At 42.8% G+C, this 19,373-nt stretch overlaps 1 protein-coding gene across 1 annotated transcript in view; it reads left to right on the top strand.

The window, feature by feature from the left end:
* The first annotated feature begins 11,027 nt into the window (after positions 1-11,027).
* c22h17orf75 (chromosome 22 C17orf75 homolog) overlaps positions 11,028-19,373 on the top strand; it is a 39,679-nt gene continuing 31,333 nt past the window's right edge. Inside the window, exons 1-3 of the mRNA XM_063030654.1 lie at positions 11,028-11,493; positions 14,477-14,572; positions 16,644-16,769. Of these exons, the coding sequence (XP_062886724.1) occupies positions 11,360-11,493; positions 14,477-14,572; positions 16,644-16,769 (356 nt within the window). The 5' untranslated portion in view covers positions 11,028-11,359. The remainder of the gene's footprint in view (positions 11,494-14,476; positions 14,573-16,643; positions 16,770-19,373) is intronic.

The following is a 19,373-nucleotide window of genomic DNA, read 5'->3' as shown; positions in this document are numbered from 1 at the left end:
TGAGGGAGATGTTCCCCTGGCTGTTGTGAGTACCGCTTGTCACTGTCTCAAAATAAGGATTGGCCATTCAAGTTCAAGTTTAATTAACATATGGCCATTCATGAGTATAACCAAACGAAGTAGCCCAGGGCCAAGGTGCAAAACACATTACCAACAGCACATAGCACGTATGTTTACGATTTCAGCAAAACGTGTAGTCAAAAAGAAAAAAACAATATAGCCCAAGTTCCTGAGTGGCATGACTGCAGCTTGTTTTTCCACACAGCGAATACTGAAGGGCAGCTTTCCCTCAGTGCCATAGCTCTCCTCCCCAGGGTGGCTGCAGCCGAGGCCTCGTCCCTACCACAACCAAGCTTCCCCATCACTGGTCTCGCCAACGAACTGGACTTGCAGTGTCCTGTGTTACTAGTGGCCACCGGGTCTTGTAACAACAAGAAAAACATCAAGGATGGTCACTCTGTTTATTGGGCTTCACGCCTTCTTGGCACAACGGTACACGACAAGAGTAGTCGGCAGCACAATGGCATGCCATAAGTCCAACTCCGTCGCCATTGAGCAACTCACTGACGGGACAGTCCTGCAGTACTTGATGTTCTTCGTATGCAGCAGTGACTTGTGTAAGGAAGAAGTTAACTGTGATTCCCCCATGGTATATGCTAAAATAGAATGGAAGTCTATAGGACAAAGTGCTGTTAGACGGATTGTTTTGGCAAATACCAGAGAACCAGACCACAGCAATGTTTTGAGAAAGTTAAGTCTACAGCCATTTCAGTGGAGATGGTGAAAAATATGTTTTTCACAAGAAAGTGTGGTCAGATACCAAGTGCATGGAAAAGTACTAGTGTAAGGAGTTTTGAAGGGTATAAAAAGGGGGATCTTGGTGCAAGGGGAAGCGACTTTTGTCCCAGGCTAGGTCACAGCTGGTGTTGAGATAGGAAATGGTACATCACGGAGTTCACAGCGCTAGCCAGGCATCAGAGAACATTTCGGGAGTGCAGTGTTATGTGTTTTACTGGAATGGGGCTGCACGAGGACATACCTGATCAAAACTTTTCCATGGACGGCTTCCAGACCGTTTGGGCTGACCGGAAGTGCACTGAGAGTGGTAAGCGTAAAGGAGTTGGGGGGGGTCACTGTTCTGGTTCACAACGGATGGTGCAATCCAGGTCATATTACGATTGAGGAACGTGTTTGTAGCCCGGATATTGAACTTTTTGCTGTTGGATTCCGGCCATATTCTACCGAGATACAACACTGGGCGGCACGGGAGGTTGTTCCTGCCTGTGGCCATCGAACTTTGCAGCTCCTCCCGTGCAGGGTCAGACACCCTGAGCCAATAGGCTGGTCCTGGACTTATTTCCATCTGGCATAGTTTGCATTTTGTTGTTTGATTGTTTGTGGTTTTTGTATTGCTATATTTACGCTCTATTCTTGGTTGGTGCAGCTGTAATAAAACCCAATTTCCCTCGGGATCAATAAAGTATATCTATCTATCTGTCTATCTATCAAGCAAGTCAGAGCTAGACTTAGACAGAGAGAGAGGAGAGGCTGCACGAAAGTCAAAAGTACAGGTATGTCACCATGTACAACCCTGAGATCCGTTTTCTTGCAGGCATACTCAATAAATCCATTAGCCATAATGAAAGGCCGCACTAACAGGCTGGACAACTAGTCTGCAAATGACAACAAACCATGCAAACACAAAAAGAAAGAGAAAAGAAATAATAATAATAAAATAAGCAATACAGATCAAGAACCTAAGATAAAGAGTCCTTGAAAGTGAGTCCGTTGGTTGTGGGAACATTTCAGTGTTGGGGTGAGTAAAGTTGAGTGAAGTTATCCTGATGGTTGAGGGGTAATGCTTGTTCCTGAACCTGGTGGAGTGAGGCCTGAGGCTCCTGTACCACCTTCCTGATGGCATCAGTATGGCCTGGGTGGTGGGGGTCTCTGATGATGGATGCTGCTTTCCTGTGACAGCGCTCCATACAGGTGTGCTCAGTGCTGGGAGGGCTTTACCCATGATGGATTCGGTCACACCCACTACGATTTTCCATTCATTGGTGTTTCCAACACAACACAAACTGAATCTCTTAAGAAAAGACTGGCGTGATTGCATTTGAGGAATATGGAATTGAGACGGGAATGTGGTGCATGAGCCATTTTCTAAATAGGGAGTGAATTCTGAAATCAGAGGTGCAAAGGACCTTGTGAATCCTAGTGCAGGTTTCACTGGGCTTGGTAGCTAAGGCACACATAAAAGCCAGGAGCTAGACTTGGTTGTCAGAGGCTATTTGAGACACAGGCTATTGGGAGCATTTAAAACCTAAGATGTAGGAGCAGGATTAGGCCATTCAGCCCTTTGAGTCTGCTCCATCATTCTGTCAGGGATGATCCCTCTCAACCCCATTCTCCTGCTTTCTCCCTGTAACCTTTGACACCTTGACTCATCGGGAACCTGCCAACCTTTGCTTAAAATATACCGATGTATTGGCCTCCTCAGCCCTCCGTGGCAATGAACTCCATCGATTCACCACCCTCTGGCTGAAGAAATTCCTTCTCATCTCTGTTCTAAATGGACGTCCCTCTGTTTGAGTCTGTGCTCTCTGGTTTCCAGTTCACTTACAATAGGAAACATCCCCTCCACATTCACTCTATCTAGACCTTTCAATGTACGACAGGTTTCGAAACTCCAGCAGGTATGGACCGAAAGCCATCAAACATTCCTCACACGTAACCCTTTCCTAGAATCACTCTCGTCAACTTCCTCTGGACCCTCCTCAATGCCGGCACATCTTTTCTTGGGAACTCAAAACTGCTCACAATACTCCAGATATGGTCTAACCAATATCTTATAAAGCCTCAGCATTATATCTTTGCTTTTGTATTCTAGTGAATGCTGACATTGCAATTGCCTTCCTTACTGTCAACTGTGCAAGTTAACCTTTAGGGAATCCTGTATGAACACTCCCAATCTGTCTAGGACCTTCTGCAGACACTGCTTCCTCAACACTACTTGCTCCTCAACCTATCGTCTGTAAACTTGGCCACAAAGCCATCAATTCCTCCATCCAAATCATTGACGTTCAACATGAAAGAAGCAGTCCCCACACAAATTCCTGTGGAATACCACTAGGCACCAGCAGCCAACCAGAAAAGGCACCTTTACTCCCAATCTTTGCCTCCTGCCAGTCAGCCAATGTGCTATATTCTTGCAATTCCATCTTGTTAAGCAACCTCACGTGTGGCACCTTGACAACGACCTTCTGAAAATCCCAATGCATAACATCCACTTATCTCCAATGAGATCCCACCATCAAGCACATCTCTCCCCCCCCCATCTTTCCCACCCTCATCCCAAGCACCCGTCACCCCACCAGGGGTAGGGGTCTTCTTGTCCTCACCTACCACCCTATCAGCCTCCGCATCTAGCACATAATTCTCCGTAACTTCCGCCATCTCCAATAAAATTCCACCACCAAACTTATCTTTCCCTCCCCACTTTCCACAGGGATTGCTCCCTACACAACTTCCTTGTCCATTCGTTCATCCCCACTGATCTCCCTCCTGGTACTTATCCTTGCAAGCGGAACAAGTACTATACCTCCCTCCCTGCACCTCCTTCCTCACTACTGTTTAGGCCCCAAACAGTCCTTCCAGGTGAGGTGACACTTCACCTGTGAGTCTGTTGTTGGTCATCTACTGTATCTGGTGCTCCCAGTGTGACCTCCTGTACATTGGTGAGACCTGAAGTAGATTGGGAGACTGCTTCACCGAGCACCTACACTGCATCGCTAGAGAAAGCAGAATCTCCCTGTGGCCACCCACTTCAATTCTATTTCCCACTCCCATTCCGACAAGTCAGTCCATGGCCTCCTCTACTGCCATGATAAGGCCACACTCAGGCTGGAGGAGCAACAACTTATGTTCTGTGTGGGTAGCCTCTTCTAACCTGGTGGCATGAACATCGATTTCTCGAACTCCTGGTAATTGCTCCTTCCCCTTCATCATTCCCCATTCCCATTTACCTCTCTCACCATATCTCATCACCTCCCTCTGGTGCTCCTCCCCCGTTCCTTTTTTTCCATGACCTTTTGTTCTCCCCTATCAGATTTCCCCTTCCCCAACCCTTTATCGCTTTCACGGATCGACTTCCCAGCTCTTTACTTCATCCCTCCCTTTCTCCCAGTTTCACCCATCACCTACTACCTTGTACTTCTTCTTCACCTTCTTACTCTGACTTCTCATCTTTTTGCTCCAGTCCTGCTGAAGGGTCTCAGCTGTAAACATTGACTGTACTTTTTTTCATAGATGCTCCCTGGCCCGCTGAGTTCCTCCAGCATTTTCTGAGTGATGCTTTCGATTTCCAGCATCTGCAGATTTTTTTCTTGTTTTTACTTATTAAATTTGTCCATCATTTCTTTGTCCCCCATCACTACCACTCCAGTGTAATTTTCTAGAGGTCTGATATCAGCTCTCATCCTTTTTTAAAATTCTTTATATATCTGAATAAATTTTTTGTATCTTGTTTTATATTATTGGCTAGCTTACTGTTGGTTTTTAAAAGCTTCCCAATTCTCTAATTTCTCACTAATTTTTGCTGTATTTTATGCCCCCTCTTTTGATTTTATGCTGTCATTGACTTCCCTTGTCAGCCACGGTTGCCTCATTTTCCCTTTAGAATACTTCTTCATCTTTAGGATGTATCTTTCCTTCTAGGTGGTGGGAACTTATCTCCATTACCTCCCCCAACTTTAACAACCTATTGCATAATGTTTGCATATATTGCATTCCTTTGTTACTACAGGAACGAACTTCTGGAAACCGCTATCTAAACAGCACTGTGGGAGTGCCTTCACTGACAGTAACAATCCAAGCAGAATTTTCACCACCACCTTTTTAAGGGCAATTGGACACACATGATAAATACCAGTCTTGTCAGAAATGCACACATTCCAGGAAGTAAAAGAAATACATTTATCTTCTATTTTTTCTCTTTCCAAGAATAAAGGTTATGTGAGTGGTTTGTACATAATTCCTTTCTCTAATATCTGAAGATACCATAGTCATAGTCATATAGTAAAGTATGACAATAAAGTCAAAGTCATACTTTATTGATCTCGGGGGAAATTGGTTTTTGTTACAGTTGCACCATAAATAATAAATAGTAATAAAACCATAAATAGTTAAATAGTAATATGTAGATTATGCCAGGAATTAAGTCCAGGACCAGCCTATCAGCTCAGGGTGTCTGACCCTCCAAGGGAGGAGTTGTAAAGTTTGATGGCCACAGGCAGGAATGACTTCCTATGACGCTCTGTGTTGCATCTCGGTGGAATGAGTCTCTGGCTGAATGTACTCCTGTGCCCACCCAGTACATTATGTAGTGGATGGGAGACATTGTCCAAGATGGCATGCAACTTAGACAGCATCCTCTTTTCAGACACCACCGTGAGAGAGAGTCCAGTTCCATCCCCACAACATCACTGGCCTTATGAATGAGTTTGTTGATTTTGTTAGTGTCTACTATCCTCAGCCTGCTGCCCCAGCACACACAGCAAACATGATAGCACTGGCCACCACAGACTCGTAGAACATCCTCAGCATCATCCAGCAGATGTTAAAGGACCTCAGTCTTCTCAGGAAATAGAGACAGCTCTGACCCTTCTTGTAGACAACCTCAGTGTTCTTTGACCAGTCCAGTTTATTGTCAATTCATATCCCCAGGTATTTGTAATCCTCCACCATGTCCACACTGACCCCCGGATGGAAACAGGGGTCACCGGTACCTTAGCTCTCCGCAGGTCTACACCAGCTCCTTAGTCTTTTTCACATTAAGCTGCAGATAATTCTGCTCACACCATGTGACAAAGTTTCCTACCGTAGCCCCGTACTCAGCCTCATCTCCCTTGCTGATGCATCCAATTATGGCAGAGTCATCCGAAAACTTCTGAAGATGACAAGACTCTGTGCAGTAGTTGAAGTCCGAGGTGTAAATGGTGAAGAGAAAGGGAGACAAGACAGTCCCCATCAGAATTCTGAACGGTCCATGAATTCATGAATACCACCTCACTCCTGCTTTCTTTTTGCACTATTTACTTATTATTGTAAGTTATAGTAATATTTATTCATTGCATTATACTGGGTAATGGGAATGAGCTCCCACTACCTATTAAATGCTCCCAATGGCGTGTGTTTCAATTAGTCTTGACAAGCTCCTGACCTTTATGTGTGGCTTAGCTACTAAGCCCAGCGGAACCGTTCTATTTCTACTGACAGAAGGGGCAAAGGGTGGGGGTAGATTACTGATATCTTAAAACCAGTTGCTTTGGGCAGGTGGGGCTCGTCAGCCATGTTTGGCAGTTCCTCTAGGATAAGGAAAACTCTGATCTCAAACTTCCACTGCTTTGTGGCTGTACCTACTCATGGCTTCAGGAGTAAACCCCAAGGGGAAACTCTGCAGCTGGAGTCCCCAAGGCAGTCCTACATTGAGTTCAACGCTGACTGGCAACTCCTGCGACACTGCCAGTTCCAAACTGTGTCAGTCTTTGCCATTGCTCTGGATTCATCAGTTGCATGGAGAGGGGGAGCTTGCTGCATGGGCAACCACTTGCTCTCCATATCGTACTGCCTGGCTTGCATATTAACTGACACATAGATATCTAGGATGCAACATTGATGGTTGACCCTGACAAACAGAGTGCCTTGCATTGAAATGCTGGCACAAAACAACAAATTTCATGACTCATGAATCATACTCTTGCTATAGATTTTGTATACTGGCTCCATAGATTCAGAATCACTTTATTGCCGGTACATGAGACATACCAGAATTGATTGTGGTTCGTTGCCAAGTACAAAACACAGGACAATACCATAGCAAACAACACAAAAGCAACCACCAATTTACAAGACAATAGTGCAAACACCCACGAGCATAATGTGCTTGCATTTGATATTTTCATCGTCCCTTTTGGTAGACAGAGAGCTTCTCTAATATATACTACTTATTCAGTCTATCACCAAAGAAACTAGCAAATTTCTACAGCAAAACCGTGGAGATATGTCAGTGATATGTCAGTTATTATCGCAAAGCACCCTCAAGGGAGGTGACCCTCCAAGGGAGGAGTTGTAAAGTTTGATGGTCACAGGCAGGAATGACTTCCTATGATGCTCAGTGTTGCATCTCGGTGGAATGAGTCTCTGGCTGAATGTACTCCTGTGCTCAACCAGTACATTATGTAGTGGATGGGAGACATTGTCCAAGATGGCATGCAACTTAGACAGCATACTCTTTTCACTATTTTATTATTTATGGTGCAATTGTAACAAAAACCAATTTTCCCAGGGATCAATAAAGTATGACTATGACTATTATGTCAGTGATAATAAACCTGATTTTGATCTTAATATCTTGCCTATGTTATAATTTTATTCTTTACTTTGCACTGTTATTGTTTTGCCTTGCACTACTTCAATGCACTGTGTAATCACTTGATCTGTATGAACAGTAGACAACTTTTCACTGTAGTTCAGTAGTTGTAACAATAATAATCTAATACTAATCAATCACTCAAGGTCAATTACAGCAGGAAGCTCACAGCCAATAACTGATATCTTTCTTTCTTTTGTAAATGTTGTTTCTAAAGATGTACAATCCTCGTCAGTGAGTGTATTATACAAATTGTGACAACTGCAGTATGAGGAGTGTCCCCATAATTTAATCTAAATAGATAAAGGGTAAATATCTGCCAGCTGGGTAGAATTAAACCTTGAAGTGTTCCCTTTTGATTTGGCAGCTTTTGGAAGTTGCTGTCAGTGGGCAGTTGTTTGACACGGTCTGGTTGGAGAGTGTGACTGCACTGAAATGCATTGTACCTGCATGTTCTTGGTTGAACATGAATCTGACTATTGATGGGAATAGTTCCTACAGGAGAATAGTGATACACTTGTTGGATTAGGGTGCAGAATTATTATTTTCTTCTAGTTTAACTTTCGTATGTTTGTTTATAATTTTTATGTAATCACCCATACAAGAACATAAGACATAGAGCAGAATTAGGCCATTCAGCCCATTGAGTCTGCTCTGCCATTCCATCATGGCTGAATTATTATTAATAATATCTCTCTCAACCCCATTCTATTACCTTCTTCCTGTAGCCTTTGAGCACAGACTAATCATGAACCTATCAAACTCCACTTTAAATATACACAATGAATTGCCTTCCACAGCCACCTGTGGCAATGAATTCCATAGATTCACCACCGTCTGGCTAAAGGAATTCCTCCCCATATCTTTTCTAAGTGGACGTTCCTCTATTCTGAGTCTGTGACCTCTGGCTGGAGACTCTTCCACTATAGGAAACATCCTCTCCACACCCACTCTATCTAAGCCTTTCAATATTGAATATTATATGGCGAGTTCATAAGCTACATGTTGTTGTCAATGAAAAGTGCTTTATCTTTAGTCTGGGTATGAGGTGACCACTACTTCTTTTTCTTTGCCTTTTTTCTGGTTTGTTCTTCTTTATTCTTGTAACACTTAATAAAATGGCTGTAACCACCAGGTTTTATGCCCCATATAACTTGGTGTATAATATAAGATAGTATTTAACTCAGGAGAAAAGCTTGTAAAATTGCCTGAAGAATATTGTAAATCTGAGGATTGGGAATGCTTTAGACCTCAGTAAGCAATGTCTAAGAAATTGTTAATGGTAAAATGGATTATGAGAGTAATCCAATTGAATTGACTTTATTACTTGCATCCTTCATATACAAGAGGAGTAAAAATCTTTACGTTACGTTTCCGTCTCTTCTATATATTCAAAGATTCAAAAAACTTTATTGTCATTCTAACCATATATCAGCTCTGCAGGGCAGAATGAGACAGTGTTTCCCAGGAGCAGTGCAATCATAACATAACAAATGCAACACTAAATAATAAACATAACAATAATTAGTAAAACACAACAGCCACATGTCAGTTAAAATCAAGTTAAAAGTGTCCAAAGCAGAGTCAGGTAGAGCAGCTATTTAGCAATCTGACTGCCTGTGGGAGGAAGCTGTTTAATAGCCTTGTGGTTTTAGTTTTGATGCTCCTGTAATGTCTGCCTGATGGCAGAAGAACAAACAGTTCATGGAGAGGGTGTGAGGGGTCTTTAATGATGTACTGTGTCTTCTGGAGGCATTGACTCTGAAAGAGGTCTTGGACAGAGGTAGGGAGACCCCAATAACCTTCTCTGCTCCCCTAACCACCCTCTACAAGGCTTTTTTGTCAACAGCACTGCAGCTGGAGTACCAGGTTGTGATGCAAAAGGTCAGCACACTCTCAACCACGCCTCTGTAAAATGTAGTTAAGACGTTAGTGGGGAGTGATGCTTGTTTAAGCTTCCTCGGAAAGTGCAGTCTCTGCTGGGCCCGTTTCACAATCCCAGTGGTGTTCCTGGACTGGGTGAGATTGTCCGAGATCTGCACCCCAAGGAACTTAATGTTTTCCACTCTCTCCACTGTGGAGCCACTGATGCTGAGGGGTGTGCGCTCAGGCTGAGACCGTCTGAAATCGACGATCATCTCCTTGGTTTTGGTGACATTAAGTATCAGGTTGTTATCCCTGCACCAGCTCTCTAGGTGTTTGACTTCCTCCCTGTACATTGTTTCGTCATTTTTGCTGATGAGCCCCACCACTGTGGTATCATCAGCAAATTTAATGATCAGGTTCTCCTTGAATCTGGCTGCACGGTCATGTGTTAGCAGTGTAAACAGCAATGGGCTAAGCACACAATGTGTAATTATAGTAATTTATAATAAATATTATGTATCATGTACAACAGGATAGTCAATATAACATGGAAATACAGTTGTGTCAGCATGAGTTCATCAGTCTGATGGTCTGTTGGAAGAAGCTGTTCTAGAGCCTGTAGGTCCTGGCTTTTATGCTGTGGTACCATTTCCCGGATGGCAGCAGCTGGAACAGTTTGTGGTTGGGGTGACTCGGGTCCCTGATGATCCTTTGGGCCCTTTTGTAAATATTCTGGATAGTGGGAAATTCACACCTACAGATGCGCTGGGCTGTCCGCACCACTCTCTGCAGAGTCCTGCAATTGAGGGAAGTACAGTTCCCATACCAGGCAGTGATGCAGCCAGTCAGGATGCTCTTAATTGCACCCCTATAGAAAATTCTTAGAATTTGGGGGGGCCATTCCAAACTTGTTCAACCGTCTGAGGTGAAAGGGGCACTTTCCACCACACAGCCAGTATGTACAGACCATGTGAGATCCTCCGTGATGTTTATGCTTTATACTTTATTGTCGCCAAAGAATTGATACTAGAACGTACAATCATCACAGTGATATTTGATTCTGCACTTCCCGCTCCCTGGAGTAATAGTAAATATTAAAAATTTAAATTATAAATCATAAATAGAAAATGGAAAGTAAGGTAGTGCAAAAAAACCGAGATGCAGGTCTGGATATTTGGAGGGTATGGCCCAGATCCAGGTCCCAGTGCTGAGGAACTTAAAGATGTTCATCTTCTCAATCCCAGATCCATTGATGTCTATGGGGGTTGAGACATCCCTCCTGTAGACTTCTGTTTTTGCAACATTGAGGGAGAGGTTGTTTTCTTTACACCAGCAAGAAAAGACACTCGAACAAGTTCTATGACAAGACGAAAAGTCCATTCAGGACAAATGTAGTCCCTTTATGTAAATAGGAGAATTTTTAGAGGAGTAAGGAACAGCCATCCTGTTGGCCTCCATCAGCAGCTGCAAAATTACCAGAACCTCGATAGATATTGTGACGTCAAGACATAGGATGACAATAATATGATTGAGCAGAGTTAACTTGGAATTGCGAATATTTCTCTAATCTATAGTGTCCTTTTAGAATGTATCTAGGTTTGTAAATGAGATTTATTTTTGATTTTAAAAGGCTTTCAATAAAGGGACAAACAGGAGTAATGTCCCACAGGAGAACATAGGGGGTTAAAACACAAGCATAGATTGGGAGTTGGTTAACAGAACGTAAATGTTCGTGTTGTACAGCGAATTCGCAAGTAAACACATTAAAGCAGTTTAAAATTTCGAGTGCAGCACCATTCAAGGTTTCTATAATATACAGTACTGTATGTGGGAAGGGGAAACTTTACAGGGACACCCGCCGCAGCCGGAGTGTATTCGAGGACGGACGGCTGACGCTCGCTGTGCGGAGAGAAGCCGAACAATTCCCCCGGGATCAGTGAGGGGTGCGCGGCTGGCGTTGGAATCAGGTCGCGGATCGGACGGGCTGACAAGGCCCGGGCCAGGAGCTGGAGTTGGTGGCGACGCCGGGCTCGGCGCTGGCGTGACGGAGGGGAGCAGCCCGCGATGATCAGTCAGAGCTCACTGCAGGACTCGCTGGACGGCGATGAGAAGGAGGTGGACTCGGAGCCGGTGGAAGAGGAGCGGCCGAAGGAGCTGCAGCAGACTAACGCTTACTACAGCCTGTACCGGAGGCAGAGGTGAAGACAGCCGCCATTCATAGAACATAACACCGTATGGCCTTTTCGGCCCACGATATTGTGCTAACTTGTATAAACCTACTCCACAGTCAATCTAACCCTTCCCACCTAACCTCCATTTTCCTTAATATCCATGTCATCAGCCTCTCCACAGATACAACCTCACACAGAACAGTAGAGCAATGTTGTGCCGACCTTTTAACCACTCCTAGATCAATCTAACCAATCCCTCCTACAAAGCCCTTAAATTTTCTTTCGTGCAGGTACTTAGCTAAGAGTTTCTTAAATGATATCCCTAGTGTATCTGTATCTACCAGTACACCAGGCAGTGCGTTAAAGACATCCAATATGCTCTGTGTAAAGAACATACTTTTGATATCATCCCCCTTATATTTTTCTCCAATATTGGAGTTGTGAGGAATATCGCATGCATTACTAAATGACAATAAAAGAGGACTGTGTGTCCTCATAATCTAAAAAAAAATAAAAATTATGCTTCCTCATGTTAGCTATTTCTACCCTGGAAAAAATATCTCTGGCTGTCCATTCTATCTATGCCTCTTATCATCTTATTCACCTCTAGCAAGTCACCTCTCATCCCCCTCAAAACTAATCAATAAGCTCCAAGACCTGAGTCTCAATAGCTCCTTGTATAATTGAATCCTTGATTTCCTCATTTGCAGATCCAAGTCTGTTCAGATTGGGGACAACATATGATGCACAATCACCACCAGCACAGGTGCACCACAAGGCTGTGTGCTTAGCCCCCTGCTCTCCAGCTTTATACTTATGACTGTGAGGCTAAGTACAGCTCCAGTGCCGTATTTAAGTTTGCTGACGACACTGCAGTTGTTGGCCAAGTCAACAGTGGTAATGAGTCCATAGAAAGTTGGAGGGAGTTTGAAAATCTGGTTGAATGACACCACAACAACAACCTCACTTAACGTCAGCAAAACCAAAGAGCTGATTATTGACGACAGAAGGGGGAGACTGGAGGGTCATAAGCCAGTCCTCACCAGGGGATCAGCGGTAGAGAGGGTCAGTAACTTTAAATTCCTTGGCATTATTTTAGAGTGTCTGAGCTGGGTCCAACACTTAAGTGTAATTATGAAAAATGCCTGGCAGTGCCTCTACTTTCTTACAGATTCAGCATGTAATCGAAACCTTTGACAATTATTATAGATGCACAGTGGCTGGGTGCATCACAGCCTGGTATGGAAACATGAACAGAAAACCCTACGAAAAGTGATGGATACAGCCCAGTGTAGCCCAGCTGCCATTGGGCACTCTTAGAAGGAGTGTTGTCACAAGAAAGCAGCATCTATCATCAAGGATCCCCACCACCCAGGCCATGCTCTCTTCTCACTGCTGCCATTGGGAAGGAGGTACAGGAGCCTTGGGTTCCACACCCCCAGGTTCAGGGACAGTTATTACCCCTCAACCATCAGGCTCCTGAACTGGCTTAGATAACTTTACTCACCTCAAACTCTGAACTGATTCCACAATCTATGGACTCACTTTCAAGGCTCTACAACTCATGTTCTCGATATTATCTATTTGCTTGCTTTTTTTGTTTGTATTTGCACAGTTTGCTTTCTTTCGCACCTTGGTTGTTTGTCCGTCTTTGTGTGTAGATTTTCATTTGATTCTATTGTTTCTTTGTACCTACCATGAATGTCCACAAGAAAGTGAATCTCGGGGTGGTATATGGTGACATGTATGTACTTTGAAAATAAACTTACTCCGAACTTTGAAGAGAAAAGCCCGAGCTCTCTCAACCTTTCCTCATAAGACATGCTTCTAATCTAGACAGCATCCTGGTAAATCTTCACTGGGCTCTCTCTATAGCTTCCACACCCAATCAGAACTGAACACAATACTCCAAGTGTGGTATAACCAGAGTTTTATACAGCTGCAAAATTACTTTGCAGCTCTTTGACTCAATTCCCCTACTAAAAGAAGACTAACACACTGTACGCCTTCTTAACCATCCTATCAACGTGTGGCAACTTTGTGTGATCGATAGACATGGACCTCAAGATCCCTGTGTTCTTCCACATATGTTGTGAAATTTGTTGTTTTGTGACAACAGTTTAGTACAATACATGAAAGCCACAAAAATTACCATAAATAGAGGACAAAGAGAACAAAATAGTGAAGTAGTGTTCATGGACAAAATTTGAGTGATTTTGTGCACTTTGACAACAGTTATGGTGCCCATCTGCCTTGCCTGTGTGAGGAAACACCCCCTAATTGTTCATTGCCTTTACCACAGGGAATTCCTCTGCACTTTGAGCCTTATTTTAATGTCTCATTTGAAGCAGTTTTCTCTCTCAGCACTGCAGTGAGTGCCAGCTTGGATTGCTTACTCACAAATCGGTGGTGTGGGAAAGGAGTGGTGCTTAAATGCTTGACCTTCTGACTCGGAGGTGAAGTAGTACCCTCTGAGTCACAGCTGTAGACTGACACACAACACGGTGGGAGCCTCCAGCCTGATAGCATGACCATCAATTTCTCTAACTTCCAGTGGTTTCTCGCCCTCCCCCATCTCTCTTTTTCCATTCCCCATTTTGGTTTGCCTCTCACCCCTTACTTCTCACTTTCCATCACCTCCCTCTGGTGCCCCTCTTCCTTCCCTTTCCCCCATGTTCCCCCCCTTTCTCCCTTGGTCTCTCCTCTCCTATCAGATTCTTTACCTCCTCCACCTATTAACTCCCAGCTTCTCACTTTGTCCACCTACCCAGCTTCCCCCTCACTCAGTTTCACCTATCACCTGCTAGCTTGTACTCCTGCCCCTCCTCCTGCTTTTTTTTATTCTGGCTTCTGCCCCTTTGCTTTCCAGACCTGACAAAGGGCCTTGGCCCAAAACCTTGGCGACTTATTCCTCTCCATAGATGCTGCCTGACCTGCTGAGGTCATCCATCATTTTGTGTGTGTTACAGTGGTTACAGGAGCAGAGTAATAACTAAAAATCACCTTACAGATCTCGGCAACTGGGAGACCATGGAGATGTGGGTCACAGAAGAACTGGATCATCAGACACTTTCCCCAAGGAAGCATTGTCACAGGAGGATCTCAGGTAATGGAAGTTGGTGGCCTGTCTCTTATGTATGCATTTTGTATATGTATAAGGTTCATGTGATACACTGCAGGAGAAAGTTCTTAATGTTCTGTATTTGAGGGTTAGATGCAAGTATATAAACATAGTAAAGGGTTAAAATAATTATCTTCATTGGTAGACTGTTAGGAAAGCTTCAAGTACCAAAAGCCTGTCTTTACATAAAGTGTAAAAGAGAAGCGAGAGTGGATATTGGAAAATGATGTAGGAGAGGTAGTAATAGGGGATAACTAAACACCAGTGAACTGAATGAGTATTTTGCATCAGCCTTCGCTGTGGAAGATGCTAGCAGTATGATGGAAGTTCCAGGTGTCAGGGAGCATGGAGTGTTTGAAGTTACCATTACTAGAGAGAAGCTTCTTGGGAAACTGAAAGGCTTGAAGGTAGATAAGTCACCTGGACCAGTTGGTGTACACCCCAGAGTTCTGAAAGAGGTGGCTGAAGAGATCGTAGAGGCATCAGTAATGATCTTTCAAGAATCACTAGATTCTAGAATGGTTCCGGAAGACTGGAAAATTGCAAATGTCACTCCACTCTTCAAGAAGGGAGAGAGGCAGAAGAAAGGAAATTATAGACCAGTTAGTCTGACCTGAGTGGTTGGGAAGATGTTGGAGTCGATTATTAAGGATGAGGTCCGGGTACATGGAGGCACATGATAAAATAGGCCACAGTCAGAATGGTTTCCTCAAGAGAAAATCTTGCCTGACAAATCTGGTGTAATTCTTTGAAGAAATAACAAGCAGGATAGACAAAGGAGAATCGGTTGATGTTGTGTACTTGGATTTTCAGAAGGCCTTTGTCAAGATGCCACACATGAGGTCACTTAACAAGTTACAAGCCCATAGTATTACAGGAAAGATTCTAGCATGGATAAAGCAGTGGCTGATCGGCAGGAGGGAAAGTGGGAATAAATGGAGCCTTTTCTGGCTGGCTCCCGGTGACTAGTGATGTTCCACTGAGGTCTATGTTGAGATCAATTCTTTTTACATTATATGTCAATGATTTGGATGATGCAAGTGATGGCTCTGTTGCAAAGTTTGCAGATGATATGAAGGTAGGTGAAGGGGCATGTAGTTTGGGGAAGTAGAGAGGCTGCAGAAGGACCTAGACAGATTGGGAGAATGGCCAAAGAAATGGCAGATGGAATACAGTGTTGGGAATTGTATGGTCATGCAATTTGGTTGGAGAAATGAAAGGGTTAACTATTTTCTAAATGGAGAGAAAATACAAAAAACTGAGGAACAAAGGGACTTGTGACTGCTTGGGCAGGATTTCCTAAAGGTTAATTTGCAGATTGAGTCTGTGGTGAGGAAGGGGAATGCAATGTTAGCATTCATTTGATGAGGACTAGAATATAAAAGCAAGGATGTAGTGTTGAAACTTTGTAAAGCACTGGTGAGGCCTCACTTGGAGTATTGTGAGCAGGTTTGGGCCCCTTATCTTAGAAAGGATGTGCTGAAACTGGAGGGAGTTCAAAGGAGGTTTGTGAAAATGATTCTAGGATTGAATGGCTTGTTATATGGAGAGTGATGGCTCTGGGCCTGTATTCACTGGAATTTGGAAGAATGAGGGGTGACCTTATTGAAACCTATTGAATGGTGAAAGGCCATGTGGAGAGGATGTTTCCTGTGGTGGGAGAGTCTAAGACCAGAGGGCACAGCCTCAGAATAGAGGGGCGTCCTTTTTGAATGGAGGTGAGGAGGAATTTCTTTAGCCAGAGAGTGGTGAATGTGGAATTCTTTGCCACAGGCAGCTGTGGGGGCCAGGTCTTTATGTATATTTAAGGCAGAGGATGATAGATTCTTGTTTGGTCAGGGGATACGGGGAGAAGGCAGGAGGTTGGGGCTGAGAAGAAAATTGGATCAGCCATGATGAAATGGCAGAGCAGACTCGATGGGCCAAATGGCCTAATTCTGCTCCTATATGGTCTTTATGATCCAATATACTCTCCTGTACAGATCTATAGAAGCTTGTCTGTTGAAGGTTATAATTTGTGTGACACCTTTGTTCTGGGCCTTTCTGTTTTCTGCAGCCTCTCTTTACTGGCGTCCAACCTGCCTGTCCTGGCTGAAACAGAACTTCGAACTTTTCTTGTAAAACGGCTCAGTAAAGGAGCATTTTTTGCTGGGATGGGCTCTATCGTAGCAGTGGATTTGAGGTAAGAAATACTCAAAGAGTTATAATTATAAGGAGATTTCCATAACCACAGCACGTTCCCAGAGCACCTTATAAATGACACTCAGCAAATTTTGTTTTTAAAAGTAGTCATTGTTAAAAATTATGAAAATTCAGATATTAATTTGACTTCATCGATCTCTCAACAACAGCAGTGTGATACAGGCCATAATAATCTATCTGGTGATGCAGGGTGAAAAGTAACGATCTGGTTCAGATCAGTGTATCTGCAGTATTGCATACAGTTAGGGAAACCCCATAGTAGGAAGGATGTTGAGGCTTTGAAGAAGGTGCAGATACTTGCTAGGATGCTGCCTGGATTAGAGGGCTGGACAAGTTTGGGTTATTTTCTCTGGAGTGACAGAGGCTGAGAGGCGATCTGCTAGAGGTTTACAAGATTATGAGAGGCATAGACAGAGTAGACAGACAGTATCTTTTTCCAAGGGTTGAAATGCCTAATACCAGAGGGTACCATTTAAGGTAAAAGGGGGCAGTTTCAAAAGAGAGGACGTGAGGGCCAAGTATTTTGCACAGAAAGTGGTGGATGCCTGGAATGCACTTCCTAGGGTGCTGGTAGAGGCAGATACATTAGCGACTTTTAAGAGACGTTTAAATAGGTACATGAATGTGAGGAAAATGGAAGATTGTATGGGCAGAAGCAATTAGTTTAGCTGGACAATTAATTACTTATTTAATTGGTTCGGCACAACATTGTGGGCCGAAGGGCCTGTTTCTGTTCTGTGTTCTTTCTTTTTAAATCTTTTTATTGAATAAGTATACAAAAAAGTAAGCCATATAGGCACTAATACACTGTTAGAATATAATAAAATTACAGGAGATATTAATACAAAATAAATGATACAAACAATGTAATTTAAACACAACATACTAAGGTAACATAATAGTATACTAATTTTTTTATATATGTATCAATAGAGAAAGGATAAAAAACCCCCAAAAAAACCACCGTGCAACTAACTAAAAGCAAAGCAAAGCAATGGGCTAACTTGGAACCAAGCAGAGTTAAAAAACTTAAAATCACATCCTCAATCCCGACCTCCATTAAAAACAGTAAAAAAAACAAGAAGGGTATATAAATATGGAGCAAAAAAAGAGGAGAAAAAAAATTACATTAAATGAAAATATTGAATAAAAGATCTCCAGGTCTGTTCAAATTTAAGTGAGGAATCATAAAGATTGCTTCTAATTTTCTCCAAATTCAAGCATAATATCGTCTGAGAAAACCAAAAAAAGGTAGTTGGAGCATTAAGCTCTTTCCAATGTTGTAAGATACATCTTTTCGCCATTAAAGTAAGAAATGCAATCATTCTACGGGCTGAAGGAGAAAGATTACTGGAAATTTTAGGTAGTCCAAAGATAGCAGTAATAGGGTGAGGAGAGATATCTATATTCAATACCTTGGAGATAATATTAAAAATGTCTCTCCAAAAAGTTTCCAGAGTAGGACAAGACCAAAACATATGAGTTAATGAGGCTATCTGCCCCGGACATCTATCACAAAAAGGATTAATATGAGAATAAAAGTGAGCTAATTTATCTTTGGACATATGTGCTCTATGAACAACTTTAAATTGAATTAGGGAATGTTTAGCACAGATAGAGGAAGTATTGACTAATTGTAAAATCTGCCCCCAGTCATCCACGGAAATGATAGACCCCAATTCCTGTTCCCAATCTACCCTAATCTTATCAAATGGAGCTTTCCTAAGTTTCATAATAATATTATAAATCATAGCCAATGCACCTTTCTGACATGGATTAAGGTTAATTATAGTATCTAAAATATATGTAGGAGGAAGCATTGGAAAAGAAGAAAGTATAGTACTTAGGAAATTTCTAACTTGTAGATATCTAAAAAAATGTATTCTTGATAAATTATATTTATTAGATAATTGTTCAAAAGACATAAGGGAACTATCTAAAAATAAATCCAAAAACCGTGAAATACCCTTAGTCTTCCAAATTTGAAAAGCACGATCTGTGAAAGAGGGAGGAAAAAATATGTTACCTAAAATAGGAATCGCTAGCCCAAATTGGTTAAGATCAAAAAATTTTCTGAATTGAAACCAAATGCGTAAGGTATATTTAACTATCGGGTTAGATACCTGTTTGAGGTGTTTCAAATCAAAAGGAAGAGAGGAACCTAAAATAGAGCCAAGTGTATAGCCCTGAACAGATTGTAATCCCAACGGTACCCATTTAGGAATGGATAGTGTATCCTGGTCAAGTAACCAAAATTTCATATGTTGAATTGCCCAATAATAGAATCTAAAGTTAGGTAATGCTAAACCTCCATCTCTCTTAGCTTTCTGTAAATGTATTTTACCCAGTCTCGGGTTTTTATTTTGCCAAATAAATGAAGAAACTTTTGAGCAACACACATCAAAGTTGCTGGTGAACGCAGCAGGCCAAGCAGCATCTATAGGAAGAGGCGCAGTCGACGTTTCAGGCCGAGACCCTTCGTCAGGACTTGTCCTGACTTCGTCCTGACGAAGGGTCTCGGCCTGAAACGTCGACTGCGCCTCTTCCTATAGATGCTGCTTGGCCTGCTGCGTTCACCAGCAAC

This window comes from Mobula hypostoma, chromosome 22 (genome assembly GCF_963921235.1).
Source record: "Mobula hypostoma chromosome 22, sMobHyp1.1, whole genome shotgun sequence".
Classification (NCBI taxonomy): Eukaryota; Metazoa; Chordata; class Chondrichthyes; order Myliobatiformes; family Myliobatidae; genus Mobula; species Mobula hypostoma.
Note: the sequence above shows the minus strand (reverse complement) of the source record. Positions and strands in the feature narration are given on the sequence as shown.